This window comes from Phaseolus vulgaris, chromosome 8 (assembly GCF_051622355.1).
Source record: "Phaseolus vulgaris cultivar YP4 chromosome 8, ASM5162235v1, whole genome shotgun sequence".
Lineage (NCBI taxonomy): Eukaryota > Viridiplantae > Streptophyta > Magnoliopsida > Fabales > Fabaceae > Phaseolus > Phaseolus vulgaris.
The window spans coordinates 61,393,355-61,411,716 of NC_143505.1; the positions used below are offsets into that span (position 1 = coordinate 61,393,355).

At 31.5% G+C, this 18,362-nt stretch overlaps 2 protein-coding genes across 4 annotated transcripts; one reads left to right on the forward strand and one right to left on the reverse strand.

Annotated features, from left to right (window-relative positions):
• Positions 1 to 3,069: 3,069 nt before the first annotated feature.
• LOC137823700 (Calcium-dependent lipid-binding (CaLB domain) family protein) lies at positions 3,070 to 6,055 on the forward strand. 2 transcript variants are annotated; one of them, XM_068628925.2, is made up of 2 exons: positions 3,070 to 3,786; positions 4,525 to 6,055. In XM_068628925.2, exon 2 carries the CDS (start codon positions 4,566 to 4,568, stop codon positions 5,823 to 5,825), a length of 1,260 nt encoding a protein of 419 aa, XP_068485026.2. In that variant the 5' UTR covers positions 3,070 to 3,786; positions 4,525 to 4,565; the 3' UTR covers positions 5,826 to 6,055. The 2 variants fall into 2 exon arrangements, with proteins under 2 accessions (XP_068485026.2, XP_068485027.2); XM_068628926.2 differs by having other exon boundaries at positions 3,119 to 3,786; positions 4,546 to 6,055.
• Positions 6,056 to 10,594: 4,539 nt separating this feature from the next.
• LOC137823329 (RNA-binding (RRM/RBD/RNP motifs) family protein) lies at positions 10,595 to 15,066 on the reverse strand. 2 transcript variants are annotated; one of them, XM_068628410.2, is made up of 4 exons: positions 14,067 to 15,066; positions 13,519 to 13,740; positions 12,032 to 13,235; positions 10,595 to 11,100 (listed from the first exon to the last, which is right to left on the reverse strand). In XM_068628410.2, the coding sequence occupies exons 2-4, from the start codon at positions 13,738 to 13,740 to the stop codon at positions 11,087 to 11,089; spliced, it is 1,440 nt and encodes a 479-aa protein (XP_068484511.2). In that variant the 5' UTR covers positions 14,067 to 15,066; the 3' UTR covers positions 10,595 to 11,086. The 2 variants fall into 2 exon arrangements, with proteins under 2 accessions (XP_068484511.2, XP_068484513.2); XM_068628412.2 differs by having other exon boundaries at positions 13,519 to 13,745; positions 14,067 to 14,911.
• Positions 15,067 to 18,362: the final 3,296 nt, after the last annotated feature.

Here is an 18,362-nt window from a genome sequence, read left to right on the forward strand (position 1 = left end):
GGTGGCTGCATGACCTACATAAAAAAATGTAGAAATTTTTTCTCCACCCCCTATATTTCCTTCATGCAATCTCATATTTCACATTTCAATTTTTTTAATAACATTTTACTACGTATGTTTCGTGAGAATAATATTATGAGACCATTTACTTAGTGCATCTAAATAAAAAAAAGAATTAAAAATATTTTTTTATTAATTTTTAGAAAAGGTATTTCTTATGCGAACTGACCCGCAAGTCCGCAGATCAATCCTTATGCGGAACAGACTAAAAAGATCAATGTACATATTCTATGTGAAACCAGGGGTGGGTCAACTCACATTGTCATCCCTAATTATATAGAGATTTAAAAGGTTTAAACATATTCATTATATATTATAGTGATGACAAAAAATTTCTTTGATAAAAATCTTTTAGAACACCAGAGAAAAATAAATAAATAAAATTGGTCCTAAAGTACATTATCTTAGTATTATAAAAATATTAATGTATCTTACTAATTATATTAGGTTTGATATAACGTTTGATGTAAATTTATTAACTATCTATAGTTCTTGACATTCTAGAAGATATTGTATTACCTTAAGTGTCATTTAGTCTATATATATATATATAATAAATTTGAAGTTTATTAAGAAATCTTTAATTAAAGAAGAATGTTGTAGTTTATCTTCTTGCAAAATATCATTAACGACTATAAATAAAAATGTTCCAAGCAATACTCAGTTAAAAAATGAAAAAAATTAAAGAAGATAAAATGAAATACATATGCTTCCAAAAAAAATTCCACATATATATGATCTTCAAAAGATGGATGATATATGCATTTAACAAGTTTTTTAAAATAGAATTTAAGAAAATATTCTCAGAGTCATTACTAAGAAAGGTTTATTATTAACAAAGACTTATGATCAAATGGTGTATATATATATATATATATATATATATTAAAAATATAGTTTACAGTAAATTATTTAATAAATTAAATTAATATACCCTCCAAATTTTACATTTTTAAGCATACTTTTCACTAAAAAAAGTTGGCAATTTATACATAGTTAATTTTAATAAAAATATATATTTCTGTACGCAGTTTTGTACCGTTATCCTAAAAAATATATACTCTCTCTCCGAAATAAAATGGAATAAAATTTACCTAATTTTTATGCTAAAAAAAAAAATAGTTAGCATCCTTTAATTTTTCTAATTATATTTCTTTCTAAAATGTCTTTTTGTTAAAATTTGTCATCAAGGGTTAAAATAGCCATTAAAAATAGAATATCAGTTAATTAGGGTGTATTTTAAAATAATATGACTAAATAAAATAAGAATAGAATGGTATGAAAACTGAATTAACTCCACAATCTCATTTTTTATTTTATCTTATTAAAGTTTCATCTCTATTCTTTATTTTATTTTATTAAAAAAACAGAGATAAAAAGTGACACTTACTCATAGTTTTTTGCATATAAAGAAAATAGGATTGGGTCGGTGCCGGCCGGTGAACGAACATGTTATAGTCAAAGAATGTGGTTTGATTGAAAACTATTATGAGAAAACGAAATTAACTTTTTAATTTCTATTAATCCACCCAATTCATTACCAAGAAAGGGTTCAACACACTATTGACACTGAGGGGATATTTGTTTTTATGTGCAATCTAAGAACAAATTGCAATCTAACACATCATGTATACTTATACTACATGAATACGAATAAAAAATATTTATAATTTTTAAAATATAATATATAGAGACACAAATTTATATATTATATAATTATGAATTATATAAATTAATAAATAAAGATTTATATGTAGAAATATATTTCAATTTTTTAATTGAAAGATATTTTTTATGACTGTTGAAAACAAATTGTTTTTTATTTTTATAATTATAATAAAGTTTTATATAATAAATTTGAATTTTTTTAATAAATTAATATATTGTTATTTTTAAAATTACGTTAGAATTGTGTTAGAATCATTAAAAATGTAATAAATATTTTTTGAATTAGATATTCTGTCCTATATCCGACATACACACTAATTAAAAAACTTATCTGAACCTCATTATAGATTGCAACAGTCTTGTATGTATGGTAGTGATCAAAGAAGAGATTGAAATCTGATATTAATTTAGTATTTATAAGTAGCTTTATTGTTCAATAATTTTGATTAAAGTGTCTAATGTGTGAAATCTTTGAGCGCAAATTACGACATAAATAGATGAAAAAGAGGGTTTTGATAAGCAAAAGTAGAAAAACCTTCTGTTTAACCAGGTCTCACACCCATCCTTATCAAAGCAAAAGAGAAACAGACAAAGGGAGAAGACAATGGAGATTTTCATTTCGTTTTTCTTTTTTATTTCAAGCCACTTGCCATATTCAGAAAAACAAGAGATAATGATCCAATTGGTGAAGGGCACGAATAAGAATGGGTCACACCAATTAATTATGGTGATTTGATGAAACCAATTCACACCATTTTAGTGTTTTGAATTTCAAAGACAGAATTTAGGGTTGTTGAATAGGGAATTAATGACGCCCCTGTTGTCTACCTCCTCCAAGTTTGTATTTTTAATTGATACCCCAAAGTCATTTTCAGTTGATGAAGAAAGCACAAGACCCCACCATGATTAATCTTTGATTTTTTGTAAAACCTTGGTGCTAAATGCATTGGTGAAGCATATGGCAGGGGACCCATGAACAAAGAAAAAGGGCAAATTTCTAGAACTAAAGTGCAAAAGCTCTTCTCTTGAGTGGGCGACCGTTGGTATCATGCCAAGAAACCCTCTCATGTTCTAGACTCACAGAATAATCATGCATTTCTTTCTATGATGAAATTTTGACCAATTTACAAGAGACATATGGATACTAATACCGACACTTATACTATCCAGATCTATTGATAATCTCTAAAATATAGATAAAAAATACGGATTTATATATTGTATAATTAAAAAAAATTGAAATATATACTTATATCATTCAAAATTGTACGAATGTCGATATCTAATACGCGTGTATTATACAACGACATACATATCTGAATCTCATGCATTTTAACTATATTTTTTTTCAGATAAAAGAATGACATTGAGAAACATGTTGCTTTATGTGATCATACATGAAGAGAAAGAGATTCAGTTGATTATTATGCAGTTGTGGGTGTATGAGCCAAAGCCTCAAGTATAAGGGTTTTGAGGATGATAACACGAAGAAATAGAAGAAGAGGACAGAATTGCAGTGAGTGAAAGTCGTAGGTGGGGACAGTGAGAGTGTGAAAGAGAAGTGTGGAGAAGAAAAAAGTCATAAGCAGCATACCCCACTTCCAACTGCGAAATGCATACAAATCCTCTCTCATTGGGGCTGCTACCATCCCTTCCATAATCATACCTTATCCTTTCCCCCTTCATCCCCACAAAATATCCAATCCAACCATTACAATAAATGTGTTTCTGTGTGTGTATGTATATGCTACCATATTTATAACTCATATATACTCATAACATACACACTCCAAATACACACGACAAGATCATAGACCAACACACAAGCTCCCCCAGTCACAACAACACTACATCACCTCAAGATTTTTATTTTCTTCACTGTTCACACTATTTCCTCCTTTTCCTTTCACATTATCCTTCCCTTTTTCTAAACAAGCCAGCTTTATTCCTTCTCATCTCCAACACGGTTTGTGTCCTTCATCCTGGATTAGAGCCACAGAGATAGCACATTCCGCTTTGACTTTGGAGGCTAACCAACTCTCTGAGGATCTAAGGCAGGTGTGTGAAGCCACCTTCTTTGGTGTTTTTGATCAAAGTCTTTCTCTGTGTTTTAGTTTTCTTTTGTTTCATGTTTGTCTCTGAATTTTGGTTTTGCTTTCACTGGTTCTCTCCCTTGGATTCCTGTGGGAGTTTTTTATGCCGAGAGCAGCAGAGAAAAGCTCATAGCTTTATTAGGCTCTGGTCAAATCTGGAACTGTTTATTCTTATTGATAGTTTTTAAATTTTTGGCCGATTCTGGGTATTTTGGTATTTCCCTAGAAAGTTGAAAGTTTGAATTTTGAAGCTGGAGTTGTGGTGGAATTCGTTTTGCTCTACTTGGGTTGTGTGGACGTTGATTTTCAGGTGTAAAAGTTAGGTTTGAACTGAGGTTGCTGTTTCTGAATTGACCTCTTTCCCGTGAGTTAAGAACTCAACTCACACGACAACCTCGAGTAATTCAAATTGAAGCTTCCTACTTCTCTTTCACATTTGGGATTTGACTGTTGCCTTTCTTTGCTTTCTTTTTGTATCTGCTCCTCATACTAGAAAATCTGTGTCTATTTTGGATCTTCTTGAGCCTCCTAGGTTGTCACTGTTACATTTTTCGAGGAGAGTTTAGTTGTTTTGGTCATGGAATAGTGAATTTTGTGTTCTTCCTGGTTTTGCTAATTCTATCTATTCCTGTTTGAGTTCAAATAATAATTTGTGGTGTGAGTTTGAAGTTTTTGCTTAACATAAAGTGACTTGATTTTGTAGGAGTTTTTTGTGTTTTGTCAGGTTCCCAAATCACTGATATCATGGAATCCCCACAGTCTGTTGTGTCACCATTCAAGAACTCTGTCTTGGGTGAAGCTGAGAAGTATAAGTCTGATATTTACACGGTTCCTTTCTCTAAGGACATTGAAGTCAATGGAAAGGAAGCTGTCAGGTCCAGTTCTGAGGACTTCATTGGTGATGTTGATGTTTACATTCATCAGGCCAGGGACATTCATAACATCTGCATATACCACAAGCAAGATGTTTATGCTAAAATTAGCTTGACTAGTAATCCTGAGAATGCTGTTTCTACCAAGACTATCAATGGAGGAGGAAGGAACCCTGTCTTCAATGAGAATCTTCGTCTAAGCGTTAGGACAGTTGATTCTGCTGTCAAATGTGAAATCTGGATGCTGAGCAGGGTGAAGAACTATCTTGAAGATCAGTTGCTTGGCTTTGCTTTGGTGCCTTTATCAGAAGTATTGGTGAAGGAAGGCAAACTAGAGAAAGAGTTCTCTCTTTCCTCAACCGATCTGTTCCATTCACCAGCCGGTTTTGTGCAGTTGTCTCTTGCATACACGGGCACTTCGCCTGATGTTTTTGCCATTTCTGCAATGCCTACTGAGAAGGACTCCGAATCTTGCGAATCACTGGTCAGAGATTTAGACAAAATTGAGTTCCCGGATCCAAAAATTGCAAATGAAGACCACCTTATGGTTTCAGAATACTTTGGTATTCCATGTGAGGAGAGTCAGTGTTCTGGTAGCTTGACCACTACTGATACTGAAAATCTGACTTCTGAAGCAGGCGTTCAGCTTGTGGAGAGCTTCTCAGCATGCAGTGTGGAGTCTGCTGAACCTCCTAAGGTTGATTCTCCACCTACCAGTGTGTCAACAAATGGAGTTTCATCTCCCTCAGTGGCTGCAAGCTCAGACTCATCAGATGCTGCTGCTGCTTCTAAGTCTCCCAATCAGGAACAAGCTTCTGCCAACAAAGAGAAAAATGGGGAGGTCAAAAATGGTGAGACTGATTCCTCAAATGGGGTGCTGAATGAGCCATTCCCTAAGCCTGTTGTGACAGTTAACATCGAGCCTGAGTCAAACATGGTGCAGCAGGACATAGTAGACATGTACATGAAAAGCATGCAGCAATTCACAGAGTCATTGGCGAAAATGAAGCTTCCTATGGACTTTGAAAGTGGACCAACTAGTTCAGGAAACTCAAGCTCCGAACAGCAGAAGATACAGACACCAAAGAGCTCTAACTCCCGTGTGTTTTATGGCAGCAGAGCTTTCTTCTGAACTTTTGGATTGCTTGGGTTCATGGGAATACTTTCAGGTGACTTAGATTTTAGAATGAACAAAAAAAACTGATATGAGTAGTGAAATGAAATAATGCACTGTCCAGTGAGATTCTCAGCTTGTGTACTTGTTCTTGATCTGTTATAGGCAACAGAGAATCTTAACTTTGTACTCTCACAGGCCTGGTCCTATCTTAACTGCTACATGAACTTTTTCTGTCTTAGTCTTTATTTTCTTGTGTTTCTTTTTGATTTGGATGTCAACATTTGTGAAAGCTGATTCATGTACCAAAAGGTTCATGCTGTGTATAATCACGAGTGGTAACATAACATGGTCCCACTTTTCACATGGCTAATACTAAAGTTGATGGGGACCAAATCATCTATGCTTTTGCTTTCCTCTATTTCACACGAACAACAGTGTCCTACAGAATCATCATCCTTCTGTTTCTCTTTTTCATAAATACACATGCTTCTTTGGGCCTTAAACCTGCACTTTGTATTCAAGTTCAACAACTTTGGATTCTTGGAATGATGCTGTTTGTTAACTAAAAGTAAATACTCCTATAATGTCAACTATGTAGAAATTCAGGTTGAGCAAAATATAATCTAATGCAGAATCTTTTTGGTATTTGTTATGTAGCCTAGACAATGACACGGATATGGAAATACATACAATCTTTAAAATGTAGGACACGGAACACATATATATATATTATATAATTATGAATTACATAAATTGATAATAAAGATCGAGAGTGACACTTCATTCCCGATTTGTCTACAGACACACCATTTAAGAGGTGTGTCCGAGTCTCAAGATATTTGAATCTTTTAGAGTACCAAGAATTTAGCTGTTTCATGATTTTTCACATGGCTGATACTATGTGAAGATTTTATGTTTTTATCTGTTTTCCTTAAAGTAGTATAAATTTTAATACAGTGTGACCTTGTTAATATAGTTTTCAACTGATATGATCATAAGAAAATTTAACATGAGAAAATCTATTCTCAGTAGTGCACAAGAGGTGTGTATTTATACCACTTACATGTATAAAGAAAAAGTAACTATTAGATAAAGAAAAACCTATAAAAGATGTTATCACTAATCCAATATTAAGAAACTGACAAAGATAAAAACTGATGCAATACTCCTACAGAAATTGGGAGCACCAAAGCAATTCAATGTGAAATTCTAATTTATAACAAATAGTTTTAACATAATAATTTCTTAATATAATATACAGTATATAGTACCATCTCTTTTTGGATGTAGAATTTATTACTATCTCTTCTTTGATAACTTGTAAACTCTTAAAAAAGGTATTTTAATGGCTAAAATTATAAAAAAGGAAGTGAAAAAGGGTATGATTACTTATCAGTTTGATTGTGCATTTTGTTTAATTTTTTTATTAATTTATTATAGATAATTAAGCCTTAATTTTCTTCTTTCGTTTTAAAATAGTAGTTTTTTAATATATTTCAATTTCAGCTCTATTCAAAATAATCTTAAATAAATGAAATAAATATTATTAATTAAATTAGAATATTCAATGGCTAAAATTATAAAAAAGAAAATGAAAAAAGGTATATTATTAATTAAATCAGAATACTTAATTAAAGAATATATAATAAAATGTAGTTAGTTTTTTTTTCTAATTAATTTTTAGTAAATTTATTAATCTGGGTGCATCATGTTCCAAAATATTTTCATGGCCACCAAATATTTGATTTGTAAACAGTAGTTTTTATTTTCAAATTACGAAAACCAACAATAAAAATATGTATGAAAAGACACTAGGAAAGATAAGTTTTTTATCCTCTTTATTTATTTATTTTCTCCATTTTTTCAAGTTTTAAGCTTTTGAAAAATGAAGAGAAAAAAAATTGAAAAACTTTCTCTTCCCTTCCCTTGTATACCTCAGAATAAAAAAGAAAAGTAGCTTCTACTATAAGTTTACAAAAAGTTTTCAAACGCAAACAAAATCATTAAATAATAATTAAATTTAAAAATTAAAAATTAAATACTATTTTAAAGATTAAAAAATTATTCATATAAAAAATATCTCTATTATTAATAAAAATTTATAAAATAGTTTTTAAATTTGTATCTAAATTAGTTATCTAAGTTTTAGCGACTAATATTTTATATTCTAAATTAGTTTTTAAAAGACTAATTGAGACTAATTTAGAATATAGAGTAGTGAGTAAATAAAATCTTAGTAACTAATAGTTAGATACTTAATTTAAAAATAATTTTATAAATTTTTATTAAATAGAAAATACTTTAAATATCAATAGTTTTTTTAGTTTATAAAGTGATTTCTAATTTAATTAAATAATAATTAATTATTTTAATCTCTAAACTTAATTTTTATTTAATAATTTTTTTATAGTGCTATTTCTTCATCATTAAAATAATTTCTATGTGTAAGCTAAGAGACAAATTGTCAAATTGCTACTGTCACAACTTTATCCAGAAAGTGGCATATCAAGTTAAAGTTTGATGAGGTTCTGTTTCAACTTGAACTTTTATTTGATTGCATAATTGGGTTTTAGTTAATCTTATAATTGTAGTGTAGAATTGGTTTGATTTGAGCATAGTGGTTGAACAATTATGGGGAGTGGATGGGGACCATGTGAGTGAAGATGACAAATGGGGAAGCAAAGGGTGGAAAAAGTTGTGAACTTGTTGTAACAGTTCATTTGTGGCATCAACTATGGAATTTGATTGCTTGCAAAGTGATGTGAGCATTGGTTTGACAACAAATGTGGAAGGAACAAACACATGGCCCCCAATCCCATAGGGAAACCATTTGCTGTCAATGACAGACACACACACAGAAAACTCTCATTCTACAGCCCAACTTGGAATATAAAACTGTTTTTCCAAAACACTGCATAATTCAATGTTTTAGTCACTGATATGATTTTTAAACAACCTTAATGGTGTTTCACTGTTCTGCAAATGGTGCTGGTGACATCTTTTTGCTTGTAGTGTTTTTAAATGCAAAATGGAAAGTGTTTTTGGGAGGTTATTTTCTGTGATAAAAATTAAAAATGTTTTATGTTGAACTGTAAAAGTGGATTAGTTGAAGTGTTGAACAACCTTCTAGTTTTCTTTGAAACTAGTTTCAACAATTTCATGTTTGAATTGAAAAATCTTACGTGCAAGTTTAGGTTTAAGAATAGTAACAAATGTTAAACTGTAGATTTCATATTAAGTTTTTATTATAATTATGCTTTGGAGATTAAATAGAAAAATAAAAACCATTTAACTTATAGAAGTTAACACATTATTATCATAACAGATTCTTAACAAACGTATATTTTTAGTGAAGATTTTTAACATTGCCAAAACTAATTAAAAATTACTTTTAGTGTACTTTAAAAACTGTTGTAATAAAATAAAAATGACTACACTCAGCATGTTAAAATTAAATGGTAATATAGAAGACATTTACACTATTAATACATGAATTATTCACATTCAAAAATTACATGCATTTTAAGCTTTCTCAAAGTATTAGTTGATGTAGGATTGTGTGAATAGGAAATTGCGAATCTTTCATTGTTGATCAATGAAATTAGAATTAAAAGAATATGTGCATTTAAATTATACTAATATTATTTGATATAAAAGTTAAAAAAATGTCCAATAAAATGAAAAGACAAAAACAAAACTTGGTTTGAAATGAATTATGGTATCTCACATATTTAAATGTCCAAGGATGTCTAAAAGCCAACATTGACACAAGCTATTGTCTTCAAATTAAAGATTCCACCATATCTCTACAACCATAACCTTCAACATAATTGAGGCATGTGCATTTGTATGGATTAGCATGTGACACAATACTCTAAAACCTCCAAGACAGGCTTGCATGGCCTGGATTAATCATGATACTTTAAACAAATATTGTACTAATTATTGCTCATATGATCATATCCAACTTAATGCAAGCTGTTTAACAGCTCCAATTATATGAATGGTTACCATTCTGGTTTCATTTCACTTATTAATTACCAAAATAGGTAAAATTTCAAAAAATTACCAAAATGAGTAGATCGTGTAATGTAACACAACTTCAGTATGAAGAAGTCGTGTCAACGTGGCACGACTTCGATGTATTTGAACTGAAGTTGTGTCAACGTATGATCAGAAAGTTGTACCACCTTGACACGATTTACCTATTTAGGTAATTTTTTAAAATTTTATCCATTTTGGTAATTACATTGTGAAATTGCACCAGACTAGTAAAAATCCCACAACTATATATATATATATATATATATATATGTGTATATACAGACAATTATGTATGTCTGTGTAGAGAGAGGACCACAGTGTAATGAGATTTTTTTCAGGGGAAAACTGAAAGGGATAGGGGAAAACTGAAAGGGATAGAAGACAAATCCTGATCCATATAAGGATAAGAGTTAGCATGACCACACACAAATTCTATCCAAGATCCAAATCCAAATTGCTATTATTAGGAAGGAACAGCAAGAAAGAAACAACCAAAAAACTAAAAGTTACTATTTACTATTGGCAGACACAAGCCACCAAAGAATCTTGAACGACTCTCCCTTTTTCAACCAATCAATTTTGATCCATAAGTGGATGCTATAACATGCTCAATGTTTTCACAACAAAGATACAAAAACCAAACAGAAGAGAAAGTAACTACTGTGAAAAGTGGTAATATCAGTAGGAAGCAGATTTGGAATGTAACAACAATGCAGGTATGAAGTTGTATAACAAAAGTCTAACAAAAAATAATATCTGTCCAGTAACTAATTATTTGATGGGGGATCCAAGATGGGTGCCCCTCTAATGTATCAAACCTGATAAATCAAACTGAACTTCACTTACAATTTGATCAGAAACATGTCCCATAAAAAAGATGGTGACAAGAACAAACACCTTTGCCAAGCATTACAGTGGCAGAAAAAATTCAAAAATTAAAAAACTATCATTAAGCATACTAAAGATGGTGCATCTCTCCAGCATTGCACTATCAAACTACTGGAACCAATCTTCCTGAGTATATCCCGCAATCTGATGTTACACCTCAATCAAATTCCAAGAAAGGAATCCTAGCCTTGAAAAATAAAGACAAAACAAAAATCCCAAACCTTACACAAAATCCCTTGTGACTGATTTAGCTTCTGTATGGTTTCACAATACCTCGTTTTCTTTAACCAGTTTCCCCTTCATCTACTGTTACCATAACATAACATATCCAATTAACATATCTCCTACGCAGCAATTCCTGAAACAAGTAGGCATCAACAAAAGAAAATTAGTACAAAATGAACTTGAACCAGAACAGGTGAAAAATGTAATGGAAATGCTCAAATGCCAACCCTTTCACAATAGTATAGCACGATAAAGTATTATAATCAGAACTCATTTTCCATAATGAATCAAAGGGTGCAATCTACATCTATATTTTGCTACAGTTTGAACCTCTCAAATACTAGTTCTTGAGAAAATAATCATACACACAATTAACAAGAGTGAGTAATCTATGCCTACATCTCTAGCATCTTGCAAGTTTGTATAACTTCACATGAAACATCAAATTCCAATATATTTAAATGGCAGCAATCAAGAAACATTAATACAGCAAGCTAAGGGCATGCTTGGTTTGAGAATATTTCATTCTCTGTTCTTTCAGTAACAATAACAGAAATCATCACGTTTTTATTTATTCCCGTTTTCCCATATATTTACACTTCTCAGTTGTTTTGTTTTTACTATTTCCTGTACAAATAATTTTAAACATAAAATAAAGTGACATTTTAGTAATCACTTGTGAAAATAAGAAAGGAGAACATAAAATGTTTTCTCAAACAAACCAAACGGGCCACTTATACCTTTAGACTGCAGTAAGAATTTACAAGAACAGTATTGAGAATTCAGGAATAAAGGAACCATGTCAAGAGAGTGAAGAACCACATTAACAATGCTTCCATGTTATCTTGATCTATATCACAATTACAAGCATGATGATCATAAGCTTAAAGACGTGTATGTAACAGCACTATAAAAGTAAACAAATTTGGTTATCAACTTCCTTCGGTGAAATTCCGATTCTGAAATATAGAAGTCAAAAACACAAATGGAAATAAACAACAGACGGTGTATATAAACTATGACCTAATTTTCTTTAGGAATCAAGAATGTACCAAAGATCTTACCTCTATTAGTTTGTCTACTTATTACATTGTAGTTTCCAATAAAACCTTCAGAACTCTTTACTGGATCATCTGAAGCCATACCACCAAGCCCACCATAACCAAACGAACCAGAAGCATCCATTTCAGAAGCAGCAGACTGCCAAGTTGAGTCACTGTAAACTGAACCACTGCGGTACAAGTCCCCATAAGATCCTTCATAACCACCAGTTGGTGCTGTAAATGTTGAGGATTGAGGCACACTTGGACTGCTGTTCCTTCCATACCCTCCACCTCCTAAACCAATGCTGTTATCCCCACCTTCATAAGTGTTACCCCAAGTACTATACCCAGAAGCAGCCCCTCCTCCCTGGGTTGGAACTGAAGAACCCCAATTTGCTCCACTATTTCCGATTGAAACACCAAAAGCCCCACTTCCAGATCCCAAGTAAGTGCCAGGGCTGGCTGGATTATTGGCAGCACTGTTCAGGCCCCCATTTCCCCAAACACTCCTAGAAGCTGAGTTCATTAGAGAATCGGTTCTCCCACTTCCACCGTTATTGCCAATAGGAGTGGTATATCTGTTTGGGTTGCCATTGTACAGGGGACTTATCCGACCATATCCAAGACTGCCACCATAACCAGAAGTCCCTCCATAGCTTGGGTTCAATCCTGAATCCAAATTCACTCCCATTCCATAACCATTGGAGCCAAATGGGGTAAACCCACTTCTAGCACTAGTAAGTGGACTAAACCTTCCTTCCATCTTGACTCCATAATTTCCAATTGGGCTCATGTTGAAACCCTGAGCATAACTATTTAGGAAGCTACTGGTCCTATTCAAACCATAGTTATATCCTACCAATGGGCTCCGGCTAGGTCCTGGCGAAAGCTCTTTAGGAACTGCCCTCTTGACCTCAACCATCTTTCCATTGAGTTCATGAAAGGTTTTATAAAGAACTCTATCCACAGCTTCTTCTGAATCATATGTGATGAAGCCAAAACCTCTCGGCCTCTGGGTATTGTGATCATACATTACAACAACATCAGTAATTGTACCAAATTGATCAAAGTACTTTTTAAAATCACTCTCTGTGATTGTTGATGGTAAACCTCCAACAAAAATCTTTTTGGTGCGTCCAGGACCTGGAGATCCTTGGATGCCACCAGTCTGCTGTCTGTTTACAGTGATCTGATCGTCCCTAGGAACAGCTTTCTTAGCTTCAACCTGAAAATTGAGAGCACAACACAGATGGATCAAAACTACAAGTCATTTTCAGCTTCCTGTCCTATAAGCAAAGTAAGTCCAAGCTTAATACAATGCAGCCATAAATTCAGCTCAATGGAGCCCAAAATGAACATGATTTATATCACACCAACATAGTAGAAAATACAAACGTAGGGACACAATGATCTCCATGACAAACATAAATTCAGATAGGTCCCATCACTGCCCATCCAAACAACATATATTGACATAATGCTTAGTAAATCTATAATGAAAAACTCACTGTGCGGCCATCAATTATGTGTTTATCCATGATGACTCTTTCAGCAACAACAGGATCCGAAAAGACAACAAAACCGAAACCGCGAGCGCGACCTGTTGTGCGATCTCTCATGATCACAGCCTCTATTACCTCTCCATACTTCCCAAAATATTCTCTGAGACGTTCCTCGTCAGTGTCCCAGGAAATCCCCCCAATGAAGAGCTTGCCAAGATCCGATTCCATCTGTTCTGCCACCAACCATGCCCAGTTAGCCATCAATTACTCATTTCATCAAACAAATCCAATCCAACCACTCTCACGGAATCAAAATTCTCATGCCAAACCAAAAAACAACACGACATAAAAATTACAAAACTCAACGCACACAATCTAGATTGTAGATTACTGAGTCATGGCCAAAGTTCCAGTCCCAGAACCAATCTAAATACACAGCTCAATGAATAATGCATAATTGAGCTCAATCCCCGGAAAGATTCAATTTTTGACGAGCAAAAACAAAGCAAAACGATCATAAATGCAGATTAGATAAATCTGTGAAGAAGGGTCACCTTATCTTGAATCCCAGACAGAACCCAGTTGGTGCTTCAATCAGATATGAAGTGGGTTATGCCAAATTCGATCTAAGAGAATCGGATCTTCGGAGCATCAATCAAAAGCCGAACCAAAATATCTAATCCAGCAAAGAGAGAAACGAAGCAGAGCGATCAGAAATGCAGATTAGATAAATCTGTGAAGAAGGGTCACCTTATCCTGAATCTCAGCCAGAACCCAGTTGGTGCTTTAATCAGACACGAAGTAGGCAATCTCAAATTCGATCTAATCGGATCTTCGCAGCCTCAATCCAGAAACTTTCTAATCCAGCAGAGAGAGAAACCACCCCAGCAGCTGTATCTAGTTTTTATAAATTTTTAATTTTTAATTTGTATGTTTTTTAGTGTTTTTTTTTCTTCTGGGATCAGAGAAGAAGGGATTTTGAGAGGTGAAGAGATGAAAGGAATATGAAAGGAACCCAGATGGGAAGGAAAATCACCATTCAAAGATGAATGGTTGGTGATGGAAAGAAAAGAAAGTAAAACTAATAATAATAATGAGAGGTTATGTGAAAAAATTGAATGGAAGAGAAAACTAAGAATGGGAATGAAAACAGAGGATGTGGCATGGCATGGCACCCTCTCTCCTCTCCTCTTCTGCTTTCTTATCTTGTTCCTTCCTTGCTTGCTTCCACTACCCACCCTTAATTAATTCAAAACAAATGCAATTTCATCCCCAAACAAAAACACTTCACAATTTATATATAAATACCTATACATACAAAGAACACAACACAAAGAAAGAGAGAGACAGACACACACTGCAAATCGTGCAAGAATATTTGGAGGAGCCAGCAAATGACAACAGATCATGTTTTTTTTTTGTATAAATCAAATGATTTAACTATGTATAAAAGGAAAAAAAAATTGTGAATCACCACCTATTTTTCTCTTTAATATAATACCAACATTGATTTGCACAAAAGAAATTCATGTGAATGCAGTGGAGTTGTTGAATGGATTGTTGTATAAGGAACGTGTATAAGATTTTAAAATTTCTGATAAAATATTAAAAAATGTGGTGAGTAGATTGGTTCAAATAATAAAATATTTTTTATTTTATTTTCAGAATGTAAATTATAGAATGTAGAAAACAAAAACATGTTGTCTTGAGTTGGAAAATAGAGGGTATAAGATTAGCTTCATTAGTGTTGGATTGAAGGAATTTGATAGTGGTAAAAACAAATGAATTTATTAACATGTGTTACCAAAGAAAAAATAATATAAAAAAAAACAAAAGAAAGAGGTTCCATCATAATTGGGTACAAAATGGTGTTTTAGATTTTGATAACTTAGTTTGGTGGAAGTGAAAAAAAAATTATAACTTATTAACTATTTTTGTTTTGGATATATGCATTACTTAGGAAGCAAATCATTGCATTGGAAATAGGAAAGCCATAAGAGGAATATGTACGTTACACTTCAAATTGTAGGTTTTTTTTGGCTTTTGCACAAACGTTTTTAAATTTGATATCACTACTCATGGTTGAGGTTAATACAAATAATGACAAAATATGCTTTAAAAGTGTAAGATTTTTATAAGTTTTTTAAGGATATAAAGTGAAAAAAAATATGAAAATGTTAGGTTATGGTGGGAGTAGATGGAGCATCAACTTATGTGTTTATTTAATTTAAAAATTGAATGAGTTTTTGATGGATGAACCAACTGAAAGTGCAATGCAATCCGACGGGCAATTCCTATAAACAAAGCAAAAACCAACAACAAATGATTCACAAAGTTTGTGTCTATACAATAACAACCAATAACAATACAACACCCAAAAACTTTTTTTTTGATAACTCTCCAAAACTCACCTCCAATATATTTATTAAATATTGGGATAAAATATAAGTATTGAAAATTTTCAAAGTTATCATTTTTAAAGACAAAAAAAAATGGGTTTGATATGTTGTTCGTACTTTGCTGGTTCAAATTTCTGTATTGTAACACGAAATTGATTTTCGCTGGTTCAAATTTTATACCATTTATATCTGTAGTGTGAAAATGATTGGAATGAGTCTTTCTGTCTGTGATAACGGACATCAGTCTAACAACTAATTTAAAAAAAAACTATCAATCCTTGAAAAAAATCTAGCAATCATTTCTCATAAAAAATTATTTCAATCAGTTTTATACTACAAATATCGGGATGGTCTAAAGTTTGAACAGAAAACAAAAATAAATTTTTATATGTGATAATGAAAATCAGTCTACAATCAAAATAATAAAGAATTTTTTAAAAAAAACTATCTATTCTTGAGAATCATTTTACATGAAAAGATTCTTTCAATCATTTTTATACTACAAATATCTAGACAATCTAAAGTTTGAACCATAAACAAAAATGAATTTTGTGTTATAATACATAGACGAAAAATATATTTAAAAAAAAAACTTATTTAACCATAAAAAACATAAGAGAGATTACAAATAGAAGCTAGATTAGCATGAAGGAACACTAGATTGACTTAAAGTCTATGGTTCCATTATTATCTAAAATGTGATGTGAAGACTGAAGAAAGAGTTAAGGAAAGTTGAGAAATGAAGGAAAAGGAAGAGTGGTTGGTAACATATTTTCCACAGTGATTTGATGAGTTAGTTCCTTCTATGGACACCTTGAAAGCTACTCTAAAAGGCCTAGCCAGAGTCACAGTATTTGCAGCTCAACTACACTAACCTCTTACCTTGGATTTTTTCCAAAACAAACCCATCATAACGTACAATCTAATCATTGCACATTCACATTATTCTTCATCTTTTCTCTTTCTTATTTTCAAACCTTTTGTGTAACAAATATTGGAAAAAAATATGATGTTTTCACTGTTTCTGCAGTTCAAAAATAAAAAACAAAAGGAATAAACATTTCAAGACTGAATCATCATTGTTCCCTCTTCCTCATTGGACTTCTTTTAACTGCAGTTTGAGCCCACTGGCCATCACAGTTCCTACATGTATGGATCAAAAACATGTCTTAAAATTATGAGCACATTTAAGGGAATCAATGCTGTGAAGGCCAATAAATATCAGAGGGAAAGCCAAGTTTGACTTGAGATTTGGAAGCATTTGATGTTACTCAGCAGTTGAGAGGCTCTTTTTTTGGAATTTTCTCACAGTGAGATGTTCTTTTCCTAGGGCTTTATGTCCTAAACACCCTTTACACACAACCTTCAAATTTCATGTTTTGGGTAGCAAGTTATTTTTCAGAAGTTTGGTTTCTTAAAGTTGTTATCTTCATGTAATAATAAAACTAAAAGTCAAATTTTCCACATTAATTAGTGTAGTTATGAGCTATGCTCGAACACGTCTCTTAAATAATATGTTTGTGTCGGATACACGTATCGGACACCGATACTTGTAAAATATTTGTAGGACACGTATCCGTAAAATGTACCATTCAAAAAATATTTATGTGATTTCTAACAATTCTATACGGTTCTAATACAATTTTTTAAAAAAAACACATTAATTTTTTTAAAACTCAAACTTATTGTATAAATTTTTATTATAATTATAAAAATAAGAAATAAAGTTTTTTGAATCAAAATATTTTCTGTTAAAAAAAATTGAAGATATTTGTGCACATAAATTTTTGTTATTAATTTATATAATTCATAATTATATAATATAGAAATTATATTATTAATTTATATAATATAGAAATTATAGGTATCTTTCTATTCTTATCAATGTTCTTTCAGTATCTTTGCTAGGTTATTAGGCAAAAGAATTTTTCTCTTAAAAATGAGACTATTTTTGTTTGTCCAAGGGAATAAATAACAAGCCCAAAGAAAAGTTTCAAATACTGATTTGGGTTTTATAAATTAGAATGATGCTCATTGAAAAAAGTGAAATGAAGTATATTTTACTTTATTATTTATAATTATTATTTTTTGTCTCCTCTTTATTTTTTATTTGTTTGGTGAAGGAAAAAGGTTGAAGGAGAAATAAATGGATAAAGAATAAAAAAATTAATTTGTTTATAGAAGAAAATAATTTATTTATACTAATAAAGATGTGTTTGGTTTTATTTTTTATTAAAAATTTCATTAAATATAAAATTAAATAAGATTTTATTCTCAATTTTAATATAAATTTCAAATCAAATAAAAGTAATATTTGTTTGTATCATTTGGATAAACTTTTATAATATTTTATAAATTATTAAAAATATTTAATAATTTTTTTAAAATAAATAATTAGTATTGGAATTTTTATAATTGTTATTATATTTGTAATTTCAACTTGTTGTCCTA